This window comes from Chiroxiphia lanceolata, chromosome 6 (genome assembly GCF_009829145.1).
Source record: "Chiroxiphia lanceolata isolate bChiLan1 chromosome 6, bChiLan1.pri, whole genome shotgun sequence".
Lineage (NCBI taxonomy): Eukaryota > Metazoa > Chordata > Aves > Passeriformes > Pipridae > Chiroxiphia > Chiroxiphia lanceolata.
In genome coordinates, this window is record NC_045642.1 from 11,490,421 (window position 1) to 11,506,870 (window position 16,450).

The 16,450-nt window shown below is 41.8% G+C and overlaps 1 protein-coding gene across 1 annotated transcript in view; it reads right to left on the minus strand.

The window, feature by feature from the left end:
- SWAP70 (switching B cell complex subunit SWAP70) overlaps window positions 1-16,450 on the minus strand; it is a 39,151-nt gene that overhangs the window by 8,363 nt on the left and 14,338 nt on the right. Inside the window, exons 4-7 of the mRNA XM_032692141.1 lie at window positions 7,278-7,505; window positions 4,068-4,214; window positions 3,700-3,808; window positions 2,803-2,984 (exon numbers count right to left, since the gene is read on the minus strand). Coding sequence (XP_032548032.1) covers window positions 2,803-2,984; window positions 3,700-3,808; window positions 4,068-4,214; window positions 7,278-7,505 — 666 coding nt within the window. The remainder of the gene's footprint in view (window positions 1-2,802; window positions 2,985-3,699; window positions 3,809-4,067; window positions 4,215-7,277; window positions 7,506-16,450) is intronic.

The window sequence follows — 16,450 nt, forward strand, 5'->3', positions numbered from 1 at the left end:
AACCAAACCTTTCTATGTTCAATCATGCTCATCAGTATTTTTGGAAGGCATCACATTTAAAGCATCCTCCCTCACACAACCTAGATGAACTAATGAGATGCCTAAGCAATTAAAACTGCCAAGCTAAAACTTTCATTCTTATAAGTGCTCGTTATATCACTCCAGTCTGAAATAGATGGGAAGAAGTGAAGGAGAAAGCTCAAGTTTCTGTTTTTAAGCTGCAGAACATAGTACAGAATTGCTCTCCTTTGAAAGGCTTAAATGATGCCAGTGCTTTAGAAGCAGTATTCCTCCTCTGCCAGAACATTCAAAAGCATGTAATTGTAGTCAAATTCAAGATGCCTATTTAAGTGAAATTTCCTTTTGATTTCCTTCCCTGCTTTGAAATTAAACAAGCATTGCCAATACTGAGCCAAGAGGGCGAACATGCAGAGTCCCAGCCAAGGGTGGGTGCCAACAAGAAAACACTCTGTTTGTCCTCTCCATATCAGCAACTTCCTGCTTAATTCAGGAACATCAATTCCTGGTAGGTAAGGTTACTGGGAACTGTGCAGTTCAGGGAAAAGTCACAAATCTTGGGGAGGGGATCAACAAGAACACACCATTCCAGGACATGTTTGTTAGATAGCGCAGAGTCTCTGAAGCCCATGCAAGACCCCAAACTGAAACGGAAAGGGTGCACACATCTTGTGCATGCTCTCATAGTTAGAAAAACTTACCTTTCAGTCTGTTCAATGTGCACATCTCAAAACTCCATTAAAAAATATGAAAAAAAAAAGTCTGTTTTAGACAAAAGTTCTTATGCTTTTGAAGCTTTCTACTGCAGGAGCTATCAAAATACAAACCAGTTTCAGAGTGCAGATGTAAATGGTGCGCAAATGGTGGCTCACTGCCATCAGGAGCAAATCAATCTCGAAGATTTCCAGAACAATTCAGTTTCCTGAACCATTTACAAAGCCTTTTCCTTGAAGAACGTTTTTCTAACTAATCACTTTCAGTTCCTACAACACTGTACTTCCCCACTAATTCCACTTGGGCAAAATGCAGTAGTTCACGTCTGAGCCTAAGCTACTTTCTTTGAAAAGTCATTTTAATCCAGTCCCCTTCAAAAGATGCTTCTGGCCACAACTCCTTCCCTTTAGTTTGTGATTTTTATAAAATTCCCTGAAGTCTGTCAACATCCTGTCGCTCCTTGGGGGTTGCTCTCATGTTCTCTCTCCCCCTAACTTTTTCTCCATAGAGTCAACAACACAGAAATCCAGCCTTATGATTTCTGTTAACAGGTATATTACTTGCCAGTTGCAGGTAACACAGGCTATCCTTTAAAGTCTATTTTTCATATTGAATCTTAAACATGTGGTAGATTACAGTTGCTAAAATTAAATTAAAAAATGGTTTTCTGCTGTTGGATTCTATTTAAGGCGAACAGAATAATACCCACAACAGTACTGTCAGTGCAGGGTTAATTTAAAAAAAAAAGACAAATTTGTCCCTGCCACAAATTGTGACTTAATGAAAAGACTTTTAACCATTTTGGATGGTTTTATTTGCTTTCTATACTCAAAAGCTTTGACATGCTCTCACAGCATTTACAGTTTCCCCCCACTGCAAAGATCATTACATTTTTTTCTAAGAGGGCTAAAATTAGTGGGTTTGATTTATGAAAAACTCAAGCAATGATGCCGACTCATTCTAAATGGGAATGTGAAAAATTACCTTAATTTAGGAAGGTAGTGTCCAAAAGACTCTTCAGACTAAGCACAGAGCAAGACCTGATCTGCTCTAGCAGCAGGGACTCAGCAGGTGGGACAGCAGTGGGGAGGGAGGTGTTTGATTTGCTGTTTTCAAGGCCTACTCCACCCTAAAAGCTATCACGGCAATAAAAGCCACAGTAACTCTTCTTGCAAGCCTTTTTTTTAAAAAGATAGAGATTATATCTGGATACTAATCAAGTGTCTGTGGAGAATTACTGCAGAGGCACCAGTTGTTCCAAAGTCTGAAGATGGATCAGCATGTTCAATCTGCTATTGGAGCGTGCAGCCACAGTACAGGCACCTTGGTGTCTCCTGCCAGTCCTCAGACTAAAGGACTGTCCACGAGGACAATGTATTCACCAAGTCTTCTTCTAATTTGTGGAAATTTCTAACCCAATTTTCAGGCTTTCAGAAGTTAATCCAGCGTTTACAGGAAACGTGCATTTAAACATCACTATGTGCCTCAGCTCTACAAATCTCTCCCAAACTACTCCAGTAAAATTATACCTAGACACACTCATAAAATCACTTTCCCTCTTTGGAATCTTTGTAAATTAAATTTATATCGCTAGAAACTACATCTGTGTGAAAAGAACAGTTCCCATACAAATCACATAACATAACTTTGTAAGAAACTATGTAAGAAAATCTTAATGGAAAGCCCTAAATTTGACAGATACATCTGACAGAAAAGGAAAACAAAAACCCCACAAGTAACTGAAAACATTAGTCTCTCCAGTCACCAAGCCCCACCCACAGAGCTGGCATGTCCTTCTACAGTAGCTTGACAACACCCTGCTAAGTACAGGGGGCAGGGTTGGGCCAGTGAGTTCCCTGAGCCTGCTGAGCAGTCCTTGGAAAGGGCTGCAGTCAGTGCTGGAGCATCACTGCAGGCTCCACCTGCAGATCCACATGCTCAGGGCACTGGTGCTGACAATGAGCCTCAAACACCTGAACAGGAAACAGATGCCCGATCACGCTCCAAGAAGCCCAGTTCAACCACAGGGATTGAGTTTAAGGCTTGAGGGTTGGCAGCTCCCACTCTCACCTTTCGCACGGCCTCCAGTTCCTTCTGCTTGTTCTCATTGGCCGCCTGCAGTTCCTTCATCTGCCGCTCCAGCTCCTCCTGCTCAGCCAACAGCTTCTGCCGCAACTCCTTCCGCTTCTGACGCGCCTCTTTGTGGGGTGGGGGGCTCCCTGCTCTCAGCAGGTTTACCGTGGTCTGGATGGCTGGAAAGCACAGACAAAGGGACAGGAAGAGAACACCATTGAAGGGAAGCGCTCGACTTTCTGGATGGACTTTGCGAATGAATACTTGCTGTGTTGTTCGTTGGGCTGGGGGTTTTTTAAATATATTTTTAAATGAGAAATAACTGGTGTCAGTCTCCTAATTCTCATCAGGCTAGCTGTCAACACAAACCAGAACTGAAAGACACTTGGCTCTCAGCACTGGCTGTGTGCCACAAGGATAAGGTCTGGTAATTCCACAGCATTATGCCAATGCCAGTATTGATTTCTAAAAGGCTGTGGACTTACATACGCAACTGCAAGAAAGAAACCCCAACGTTTCAGGATTTCTTACTACCTAGATTCAGTGACTCTCATCAAGGAATAAGATGTTATCTAACACACACATTACTTAGCTCCCTAGAACCAACCCTGTATTTTTACTGACACTCCAGGGGAAAACTTTCTCCCAGTAAGACAGTAGCTCTCATTCACTTATACGCAGTGAAATATTCAGAGGAAATATTCAGAGAGCGAAGCTGAGGAGTGGCAGATGGTTTTGGTATTTTATTTATCTACTACAGCTGCAAAAAAAAAAATCTCCTTTTTGGACCTATGTAATCATTCATCATACGTCTGACTTCGGTGCAATGAAACACATGCTGCAGGTAAAGAGGGAAAGCTCAGCTCCAAATATTTAATTGCTGCACATACTCACCTTGAATCCATTCCTGCTTCTTCTTCTTATCAGAGGCACTGATTTCAAAGGTTTTATCAAGACATTTTATGAGAAAAAGGCATTTCTTTCCATCTCTGTCAGGCAAGGCCTAGAATGGGTAACAAAAGGATTAGCCTTGCAAATACTGAAATCAAGTTATGCAGTCAAGCTCCATGTATGCAGTTATGTGAGCCACAGAGCTGTGAATACCAGCACTGTGAGCCTTTATTAAAAGGGTGTTTATGAACTCTTTTTCTATAAAGTTTAAAAAGCTCTGTTAATAAAAGATATAAGGAGTCAATCCCGCACACAAAAAAAGGATTAATTCTTATCTTTAGAGACATACTTAGTTTTTGGAGTGGTTTTACCTCTACACAACAGTTGCCATCCAGTATGATGTCTCCCTTCTTGTCCTTTAAATCTTCACTTACATAGTAGGAAATAATATTGGGTTTTAACACAAACCATCGTTCCATCCAATTTTTCCTTTTGTGACCTTTTTTCAACATGTAGCCCTGTTAAAAGCAACACATCAGCTGAAATACCTGACCTCTGTTCAGCCACCTGGCCTTTTGGTTATGTGGTGTAAAGGCCCAATAGAGCACATGGAAAAGTCACCTCATGACCCCAGATATTTCATCTACACACTCCATTCCTAATACCAGCACACTGTTAGTTCTTTAGCCCATGAGGGGGGAATTGTTCTGTCCAGAACAATTATTATGTCATTACCAATTCATTATTATGAGTCTTTGGTCCTCTTTGATGATCTTCACTATTTAATTTTCTTCATTGAAGCAGAGACATTTGCCATCACTAAGATTCACCTGTGACACTTCAATGACAGCTGATACTAAGAGTCAGTCCTGTGTGGGTGCTTGCCCCAGTGACAGATGTGGGCCTGCATCCATGCACTGTAAATCCAGCCAGGTATGGGATATTCCCACGGACAAAGTAGAAGCACCTCTGTCCTGGGAGTGGCTCTGCCCTGCCAACACACTCCTGCAGCTGCATCCCGCTGAAGAAGTGATCCCATACAGGAGACTTCAATGAGTATGTTAGAGAAACTTAAACAATGTCAAGATTTCCCTCACAGTATTTTATTTTCCTTGAAAGATGGTCCACTCAACTTCCTATATGAGAAAAACACTTGCAAGCCTTACCAACACTACTTCAACAGAAGAAAGAGAAGCCCATACTTTGCCACTGAGCTTTATAAAAATAAAAGAATAAAAATTACAGTCTTCTGTAATTACAATAGATAGGGCTGGTATCATGATCAAATCATACAAGTTTGTCTCTACTGAATATTAACATATCTAAAATATAAGCAGCAATACTAAGTGCAGTTATGAAACTGAAACACCAATATAGCTATGAACAAGCCATACAGAAAGTATAATCAAAGTATTCCAGGTTAAGAGATGGAAAAGTTGGAAAGGAGACCAACGGACATTTTTCCTATAATGGCTTTCATCTGTAACAATTTTTGATACAAGCAAATGTGGCACATTTAAGCCAAAAGTATCTTTTTGTGCAGGTCTGAAGGGGGAAAAAAATTCAGTACCACTGGAGAAGCATTTTTGTTTAAAAAACAAAATAAACCAAACAACTCCCTACACATACATTTTATCTGTACTCAGCCCTTCTAGCCACTTAAGCATGTCCAGAGCCAAGGCCGTGCCTATTCCCATGTGCCACCCCACTCCCTTGCTCCAAAACAGGAATGCACAGAGAAACGGCTTTGTTTGCCGCCTCCATACTCGGGTGTGAGGTCTGGGTGGGTGCAAGGCCATGTGAAGGACTCTTGCAGCTTCAATCTCTCATGCTTTGCACAGTCTAAGTCATAACCAGGTATTTTTCCCTTCCTGACATACCAGATTTGGTTTCAAAGCCAAGTCAGACTGATATTTTCCCCCCAAATTTCTGCAAAATCTTTACCTGATATTTCAGTGTATCAGCTACTTCTCATCTTCCAAAAGCCCATTGAGAGCTCCTGAAAAGTTGGAGCTTTTTCACACCAACTGTCACATGGACACATCTCTCAGAAAATTAAGTATTATAAATTTAATTAACACTGCTGCCCTCCATAAGCCTTGGAGATCCAGAATGTGTACAATAAAAGGGGCAGCACAACACTTGGCTACAATACCATATGTCATTAATTAATAGCTTGAAGTAATCACATGATTACTACAATAAACAGGACAGGTCTGTGAATCAACAAGGTATCAGGATACAGGCTGTGACTGAACCACATACAGAAGTCACACAGGGAACTCTGTTCTCCACTGGCCCAGTGACTCTCCAGGAGATGCTGGGCCAAACCTTGACACAAACTATTTTTAAGTGTCAAGCAACTATTCAAAGGCATGCAGACATCCTTGAGTAAGAGGCCTGGGCACCAAGAGAGGAAAGAAAGGAGACAGTTAAAAAAAAAGGGGGGGGGAAGGAACACACACAGTGCAGTATCAAAACTGAAAAGAAATCTGACTTCCTCACAAGTTTCAAGAAGGACTGATCTGACACTGGTTATTTTATTTTCATGGTATCAAAAACCAGAATGACTTCATTTTGCCCTCAACTGACCATGTGCGTGTGTGTCCTCAGCCCTCACCTCCAACAGGCAACCAGCAGTTAACAAAAATAGACTTTTGCATTGTTCTGTGGATATTCTGAAAGAATTTCCTGTGCCAAGACTTTCTGATGACTTCTTCAGAACAGCTTAGGAAAGCCTGCCAAGAAAGCCTTTGTTTCTCTCCTCACCAAGAAATCTAGGATGAAAAAAATTCTTTGCCAGGTAGAAGTCAATTTTAAAGAGCTCTCTAGGTAAACTCTGCTGTGACCCCTCAGGTTCCTGTGATGTTTTTACGTCCCATGAAAGAAATGCAGTTTTTAAAGACATTCCTAAACTGATAATCCAGCCACTGGAAATCTGAAGAAAGAAAGTTTGCTAAGAATATAAAGGCCACTATGACTTCTTGTGTTTGAGTGCAGGTAAGCAAGTTGTCAGTCACGTAGCCTGTAAAGCAGAACGAGAAGGGAGAGTGCTCTGGAGCTCTTCCACAACTCTTTACCCTGTTGAAGTGGGGCAACTTAAAAGCAGATCTTTCATCTGGAGCAAAATCCTTGTCCAGACCCCCTAGTTTGAACACAGAGGTTATCACCAGCACAACTGTATTTCCTGCAACGTAACTGAAACTACAGAAACCGTTCTCAAAGGTTGAAGAGCTGTCACCAGTTGAAGCGTGTTGCAGCTATTCTGCCAACTAACAAGCAGCTAACAGTAGTATAAAAAAGGCCATATTTCAAGTCAGAGCCCACTTCTTTCACTTTGTAGAAACAAGCTTTCCCAACAAGCAACTCATTCATAATACTGCAACAACTACAACAATCTGAACAGCAGCACAATTTCTCCTTTATAAAAATAAACTCATATTAAAGAACCCCTACACATAATTTATCTGATTTCCTCCTGCTCATTATTCACTGGGTGAAAAAATTCCAGTATAAACTGAGCATTTTCTAATTACCCAATAAATTGTTGCTTTAAAATACCAGTTCTCTGTGGTTCTTACCTGTTTGAGCACATCTAATATGAGCTCATTAAAGACTTCATTGATGGCCATGGACACGGTCTGTCGGTCCATGCCTTTACTGAACTGCCCACTTCCGATGAGGTCAATCAGCTCCCACGCAGAGAGACCCTCTCGACTGGTGTTGAGGGCAATCTTGTAGTGGTCAAACTGCTCTTGCTGCCAGCCTGCTCCCATTGCTTCGGTGATTTTTTTAAGTAAATATTCAATCTGCACAGAAGTACAAACAGAAATCAATCATTTTCAGCAGGCCTGGAAGTCAAGTGTTGCAGAGCTGTAAACTAAGCTTCTCCAGAGACATGACAGCGAGATTCCTACGCTCACATGTAGGCCCTTAAGCGTAGGTGGTTTAATTATCAGAGGTTTTAAGCTCCTGTCTCAGCTGAACTCTTGACTGCCAAGCCCATCCCACAACTACTCTCTTCATAGTAAAACAAAGAACTGAACCTGACAGCCTCATTTAACATTTCAGATTCCTACAGAACACGAGGGACCTCCCCTGCAACAGTTTCCAAACTGTGATGACTGAAGCGTGAGAAAGCAAGAAGTTTCAGAAAGTATTCTTGTAAGACAAAAAGCAAATAAAGTAGGAAAAAAATAAGAAAATAAGAAATAAGGCAATTTGGACATGAAGAGAAATCAAAAACTACCAAGGTATGATCACATACCTTAGTCTTCACCTGACCCTTCTTCTCTAGCTCTCAAGCACAACATCCCTGGACACAATCTTGGCAGAGGTATCAAGAGAGATACAAATTTTTCATGTCCGTTTTTATTGTTTAGAAAATAAACTCTCCTTCTCCTTTAATCTTTCATCTTTCTGTAAGCATTACCACACACAGGATAATAACACCAATAACACTAGTCAAAACAAACACAAGAATGAAAAAGAGGGAAAGAAGGCTGGGATTCTAGCTTTGTCCGGGTTTTTATCGTGGTTTTAAACTCATCATTGTTCATTCACAGTATTTTAAATTAAGCCCATCTACAGCTTTGAGTACATGCAAAATGCTTTTAATTGCTCTTTAAACAAAATAACCAGCGAGGACGTTTCTAGAAAGACCTCTGCACAGCAAAGTAAAAGCCATGCTTCTGAGTTTCTGTGACTTAGAATAGCAGGATACCAATTACAGCACTTAGCCCAGTTTTGAAGACAGACCAAGCCTTTTGCTATTTTGGGTGATGGCTCACTGTGTTTCCTCTCCAGCTTTGCAGGGAACCAGACAAGGCAGACAGGAAACCCTCCCAAAGGGGAAGCCTGGGGAGAAGGTGCCCAGTAATCCCACACCAGGCACTGCAGGGACAGGAAAGCAGCAGGTCCCCCAAGGGTTGGCTCTTCAGCCACCACAAGCCCAACACAGAACCACCTCCTGGTGGGTTGGTACACAAAGCCACAGGGAAGGGCTCACCCTGGATCCTGGCTGCCCTGCTGCTCTGCAGGCATGAGGGATGTGATGGGGTGGGAACTGCCACTGCCCAGTGGAGGCGGGGAGAGAAAGCAACAGGATCCTTTCATGTTCTCTCTGTGCGTGTGGAAAAAACATGGATTTGCTCAAGTGCTGCTTTTCTGATGGTCAGTCCTTCAGGACAGTCTGCTCCACTTTCAGTTTATCTACTTTAGCTAGGTTTTGGAAACACTGAGTGACTTAAGACTCTGAATCCCATCAGGATCCCATGAACATGCCTCACTGAAAAGTGGTGAAACCAAATGATTTCCAGGACTTCAGTTTTCTAATCACCAGTGCTGGTTCACCTCTCTTCCTCGGCACTGCTTAAAAACCCAGTGTAATTTCTCCTACAGGTAAGAAAAACCCTGGCCAAGAGAGCCAGAGGATGTTTTGCCACAGAACACATTAACTTTCTGGCTACAGCTCAGAGTCACCTTTCAGCTGGTCTAACAGGCTTTGGAGCACCCGACAGTCTCTACACAAGAGATTTCAGAGTACAAGGAAATAAAGAAGTGTTTTTGTCCCCCAACACATTTCACCACAAGGACTCCCAAGGTTTTGATGCAGCACACATACCAATTTTGTGGCTGCTTCTCTCCCTTGCAACTGGTACAAGCAAATGCCTCCCTTTCCCTCACATCTATGATCAGCAAACACACAAACGTGTAGTGGAACACATATCTGGCGAAGCAGTAAATTACCAAATTCACCCTACAGAGAAATTGGGTTTTCTTACTATTTCAGCTCAGTCACTGCTCTTGGTCTCACAGCCCCTGCTCTGGTAGCACATGGGCTCATGCTACAGCAAAATGGAGAAGCTACAGCAAGCTGCTGCACTGCCAGGAGGAAAGTTCCCACTCTGCTGAAGGAGTGGGAAGTGCATATACCTCCAAGACGTAGCTGTCATATCCTCCTTGTTAAATCTGCCTTAGAAAACAGGCCAGCCAGGCACAGAATATGCCTCCACAGTGGGTACAGAAGTTGTGGAGAGCATTGTTTTTCATTTCAGCTTCACCAAGTAAGACACTTCGGTATTTTTTAGCTCCTCATACAAGCAAAGATATCGTCTAACAGAGGCCTCTGCAAAAGTGACATTCAAATGCAAAATCTTTAAAATATGCTTTGCTGATTTTCACTCTCCTAAACCCTCAAGTTAAAAAACTAATTCAGGATTTACGAGCACCAGCTACCATAAATCCTCAGAATTCAGTTAAGGGCAGGAAGCAGCTTACTTCCTATTCCAGACAAGTTTTATAGAAAAAAAAAAAACCAATACAAAAACGCCTTCACAGCATGCAAGAACAGGAGCACTGCAAAGCTGTTTCAAAACAAACCTCCTAAAACCTGGATCTGATGAGCTGGAACAAGCTTTGGCATCAATGCAGGAGTAACTTTTTTACCCACTTCTGTTCCTGCCACTCAGCCCATTCCCTCTGAGCAGCATCATTTCTGAACTACAATCCTGGATTTTAGCTGGAAGAAAAGCTAAAATAACCCAGGCTTAATTATGTAGATAATATACCTACCAAAATGCTAGACAGTAATAATAATTTTAAAAGTTCCTAAGTTTCAATGATTTTTTTAACTTCAAAATTTATTGTTCCAAGATTTCACAATCTCTTACACTGCTTGAGGCATGCAGCTCTGAAATTCCATTGGTTAATTATCTCAAAGGACTCACTTGCTGACAATGGAACACACACAGAAAAAAAGAGCATACCTGAATAAATTTTTTCCAATTTTTGCTCAAGCTATGTGAATAAAATGTATATCAAACTAATGGTCTGGAAATAAAGCAATGCAAAGCTCTTGGCTAGTACACATTATCATATAATACACTAAAAATAAGCCAATACATCCTTGCCTTTAATGTAATTGGTACACATTTTATCTTATTTTGATTCATAGAATTAAACACTTAAGTCTGCTAACCTCCCAGCTACAAGTCACTAACATGACCACAAATATCCTATAATCCCACTAAAGTACATAAAATATCTCATTATTTTAAAATATATTAACTCTTCTTTGAAACTGAAAAATTACCTGTGCATCTTACAATTCAATTTCTAAAATTAAAAATACCCAAACAACTACATTTCAAGCTTTATCTTGCCTTTACTTAAGTACATGGCTAACCAGTGTCCCCCCAAAAAATTTAACATATCTGCTCAACATCAACAGTGCCTGTTGCACTGCAGTATGAATATGGAAGTCTGAGGCAAATATAAAGAAATAAGTTGCATCAGCGTGAAAGCAAATAGAGACCATTCCTTATGTGCTCAAATGAGGAACCTCAGGGACAAATGGCATTTCCCCCCCTTCACAGACCCATGCCAACACAGCAAATAACTGACAAATTAAGTCTCTTGTCTCACATATAACCTACTCTTGTGGTTAAAAAGCAGTGTTGAAAAGCAAAAGCAAAGCAGCTTTTGCTGCTATTCTGAATGGACCCTACTGCCAGAGATAGGTGTAAAAATACATGGGAGTTACACACACCACTACATACACCAGTATGGACCAACTGGCTCCACAGTATGAAAAACAGCTTCCATCTCAAATCAACAGAAACTTTTCAGCCAGAATTTTGACAAGAGAAGGCAAAAATAATATAAAGAACAGAGCTCTAACATGAGCTAAGCAGCCTGTTTGATATCTTCTTTCAGAGGGCATTTTCTTTTCCCCATATTTCAGTACCTATTTCTTTTCCAGGTATTCCTGGCACTATCCTCCATGGGGAATGAAGTATCATAGATGTTTCACATATTTTTCTGATATACAAGTGGGCCTCTCAGAATAAGAAAAAATAATGCCAAGGAGGCCTTCATGCCCAGCAGAGCACAGCAGACGAGGCTATTCTGGTTTATAATATTCAAATAACCTTTGTGATATTAACAGAGCAGACATCAAAAGTCTACTCACAAAGTACAAAATTCTGTAGAAGCATATGTTATGGGGCAAGACACATGAAAGCAATCATATCCCCTTTCACAGTCATCAGCAACCCCTTTTTTTCATCCCAACAGAACATCAGTTACATTTCAGTCAAGTACTTATTTCTTCCTTTTCACCAGCATAACCATGTTCATTATCCACTGTAAGCCACTACCTTCTTTCTTTTTTTCAAAATTAAATCAGCATTAAGTAGTATAATAGAGGCCAATCCAAAAAAACAACCTGCTGCATAAGCTGAAAACTGGTCTTATTTCCTGCAGCAATCCAGGAAAAGGGTAGTGAAAGGGAAAGAACTGATGCAAGTTGTAAGGGAGTAAAAATCTTTCTAAACATTGACATCAAACAGTAGAGATCATGGGTCAATTAAAACCCCACACAAGTAGCTTTCATTCTTTCTGTATCAGTTTTGATGTTATTTCTGAAGGGGCAAGGGGCAATTCCCAGTACTTCATTACTGTTTCAGTTTCTGATACTAGAATGCAGAACACGGAAACAAACACGGTCACAAAATAACCTTTTCTGCAAGAAATGCTTCCAGAAGAACCACCACTGGACACCTTCAAACTTTCACCTTCTCAGGCTAAAAAACATCATCTCCTTTTGAAATGCACAGAAAGCCACATGAGGTTTGGTCCTCTTAGGAGGATTAGAAATGCCATGTGTTAATACGGTTGAAGGCTAAAGGACAAGTGAAAAATGACTGTACAAATCTTTCCTCATGAAGCCAGGCTTGAAAAGCAAAGACGGCAAATACGTTTGGCTTATTTGAAACCAGATTACAAGAATGCTAGATTACAACACAGGGCATGCAGCTTGCAGTGGACATATCTGTGAGTTTCACCATGAGGGATGGCCCAGAAACACAGCTAAACCACATACCACAGCTCTCAGGCAATAAAGCATTCCCAAGGCTGCAGTCACACGTCCAAAAATAAGGAAGGAGAAGTGTTCGGAAACCTTTTTATAAAACAGAAAACGTCTGGTTAAACAATCCCAAGGCACACAAACGAGTCTGTAACAACTAAGAGGCAAGTTGTAAGGAAAACTCATGACAAAATAGAGTATTTCGCCTCTTATGGCTTCAGTTCTCTCCATCTTTATTTAATCCTTCTCATGGAAGAGGTAATGCCTGCAAGAGCTGAAGGAAATACACACTTGGATGTCTGCATCTCAGATGATCTAATGGAAAAGACCAGCTGTGGGGAAGGGAAGGAGCTCCCACCTGGCTCCCTGTTTTCTGGGAATGTTAACAGGATAACTGCTTGGTAGAGCTTTGCCCAGTGCACCAGAAGGCAGTTCTGCTGTTAGCCAGGAATTGTATCAACACTGAAAGCTGTCCATCAGCACTAGTTTTAACTACAGTAAACAAAATACAGCATTGTTTTCCTCTAGTTCACCTGTATCTTTTTGAAATACCACATAGACAGTTCACAGGAGTGTTTCACTGCCTACCAAGGCCTCTCATTTGAAAGGGGAGGAAGCTTTCAGACTTGATACCATTTGCTTGGCACATGAGCACCTTTGCAAAACAGCCATTCATGGATTTCTGCTCCTTTCCAGCTTTCCAAAGTGCTGCCCATCAGTACCCAGCAGAAGCACCAGCTGAGCCCAGTGCCCTGTGTAGCCACCAGCTCCTGCCTCTTTGTTATCTGACTTCCATAACACAGAGGGATCCTCTCAAGCTTGAAGTCACATTCCACAATTGCACGCCCCATGCTGGATTTTACTAACCTTATTTCCCTTAAGTGCAGGGCTGACATCCCTCCTTCCAGGGCAGGTGAAGAGCACAGGCCAGTTACTGCCTCTGGCTTTCAGCCTGGCCTCTACTAAACAAGAAATTTCTGGCCCTTGTGTCACCTCTCCATTGCTTGCAAACTCTCTTTTGATAACTCCTTTCCTCACTTTGCTCTTTCTAAAGCTGTTCTCACCCTGCATCTCAGAAACTTTTCCAAGGTAGCCTGCTTTCCCTTCTCTGGGAATGGCTGCAGCCATTCCCAATTTACTGCCTGTTCAACACCTCAGCAGGGAATCAAGACTTTGCAGATGGGGGTGACAGCCCCACCACAATCAGCTGGCTAATATGAAAGGCCCAGCACTGCAGCACTAATGCAGAAGTTCATGATGTGGGCAAGGAGGAAGGATAGCAGCTTCAACATTTCATCAGGTCAGTGCAAAGAAGGGAAAACTGCACTCAAACTGGAGAATTTTCCAGATATGAGATGCGAAATGACTGCAGAAATCACTTATCTCATTTTAAAAATTAAAAAAAAAAAAAAAAGAGGAAATTCAGACTCCTGAGCATGTCCCAAAGAGCAGCTCCTGCAAGGAGGAAGAAAAGGCATCCTTTTAGCCACATGAAGTTGTGTTAATACATTCACTGGAGATCTAAGAAGTCTTGCCATCCACAAGACAGGAGGCAAAAATCTTCAAGGGATCACCCTTCCAACCTGAAAGTATGCAGCAAGTTTCTCAGCTACTTTTAAAGTTGGGGGGGGGGGGGAATCCCCAAAAGCCAACAAGGTGGAAGGGAGGGAAGAGGGGAAACAGCCGGATACCACACAAAGTACTCCAAGCCAGAAACTGCAGTAAATTGTATGTTGCAATATTCTCAGCCAACGATAAGGGCAACAGCCAGGCAGGGAAGGAAAGCCTGCTCCCTGGGTGGGAAGCTGTAGTCACACATGAGTGGCTTACATTGCCCTCAGCAAAACATCAATATGACAGTGGTGCTTCCATTGCCCTTCTCCTCTCTTTTCACTTTGCAAAAATCCCCTCACTTTACACATGACGTGCAAGCCATTTTGTAAAAAAAGGCAGACATGAAAAGTCACGCAAAGAAAAAGCAAAACTGACTGAAATTGAGACTTTGCATCTTTACTTTTGGAATTTTGTGTAAAGGGTGCATGAGTAAATGCGGAATTTTCCAGAGGCACAGAGAATCTGATGGAGGATCAGTGCAAACCAGAAAGGAGTGCTTTCAACAGCCAGCATTCCTCCAGTGGTTGATTACATTACCTGTGTGGTCTGAGGCAGAAGGTGGAGTGAATACAGGCATTGTATATGATAAGAACAGAGCAGCCTTTCTTTGTCAGTCAGGCTCCCGTAAGCTCCCTTTAAACAGATTGCACAATTTAAATCCTGCTGCAATCAAAGAGATGCAGACACAGATCCACACTGAGAATTTGAAAAATAATCCAAGTAGAAGAGCAATACAGGTTAACCCTGCGCATTAGGGGTGGTAAGGAAAGTAAACAACAGCAGATATGAAATCTGGAAATCAGAAAAACCTCAGCTGGGAGCTGACTCTGCAGCCCATCTGCCAACACACAGACACATTGTTATCACCTGGCATCAGGGACAGGAGGCAGCTCGAATCTGGGGCTTGCTTGTGGAGGGGGAGCAAGGAGCAACACCCCAGAGCTGGCAGGTCTGAAGCTTTTAACCATGCCAACAGTTTAGGAGATGTGAAATATCTGCCCGTAGGTAAGGCAGGCTGCACAGTGGGGAACAGACTGACAAGTCAAAGGCCTGCATTTGAGCCTCAGTTTTCACATTTAATAGTGGCTCTGACCTTCTACCAAAGCCAAATCTGGCAACACTAAGAAAGGAGCTGTCCTACCTTTCAGAACCATGATCCCTATCTCCCAGAACCAACATCAAAAACAGGAAAGCAAGCAAGAAGACTGTCCCACTTCTCATGGGAATACAGCATGGCAGGTAGGGCCCTGGCAGGGGCCAGACTGGCAAAAACAGAAACGCTGCACAGAATGAAAGTCTCCTGCTAAAAAGTGAGTAAGGAAGCAAAACTGAGCAGTTTATTTTGACAGGCAAGTTATCTGTACTTTATGGTTTGGCACAACACCTTGGAGTCCAACGGTTATGTTGTTAGTGGCATGTTAATCACACTGTTTTGATCTCTGGCTGTTCAACAATTTGCAAATATTTATTATTCAGTACTCCGGTGCTAAACTGCAAACCTCTGGGATTCCTGTACATGGTTTTGCAAGGGATTATTTATGCCTGCAGTTCTGATCTTCCCGCTTCTTTCCCCACCCTTCCCAAAGGGGAGAATAGTAGAGATACTGAAATCTTGCTTTAGGGTTAAAATACCTATCTGAGCACTGCTGATACTTGTTCATGAACTTAAAGTATAAAGACATCTCTGTGCTATTATTCCTTCAACCATTTCAAGCAAATAGAGATCATCAGAAAAGTCTGTATGTCTCCTTTTCATCAGGAGGGTGACATGAGACTGAAGACTCATCTTGCAAGTCACAGAAAAGAGGGGGGATTTTTTTTTTTTTTCGAAATCACACTGATGTACTGGCTGTGCAAAATTTTAACTACCCATAACCAAGCACAATGATTAAAGATCACATCCATGAACTACTCATGAGTGGAGCAAGAACCTCACCAGCTCTGAGTGCTGGTACAGGAGCTTGTGTCCCCAGCACCAGTCGGTCCTCACAAAAAGCAAAATAAGCTATTTACTGAGGACAAGCAGCACATCCCATTTAGTCCAAGCTGTTTAAATGACAGACACACAGAGCTATCAATATCTAAAGTATCCTGTGGAAATCCCCATATATGCACCCTGGAAGACAAGAAAAATGCACCCAAGGCCTTACATTATTAAAAGAGGGGGAATAAAAGTTTTATATTAAATAATATTTTCTCTTAAATATCTAGAGAATAGAAAACTAACTCAGTTCAACTGGGACATTAAGCAAACTGGTGTTAAACAGCTTA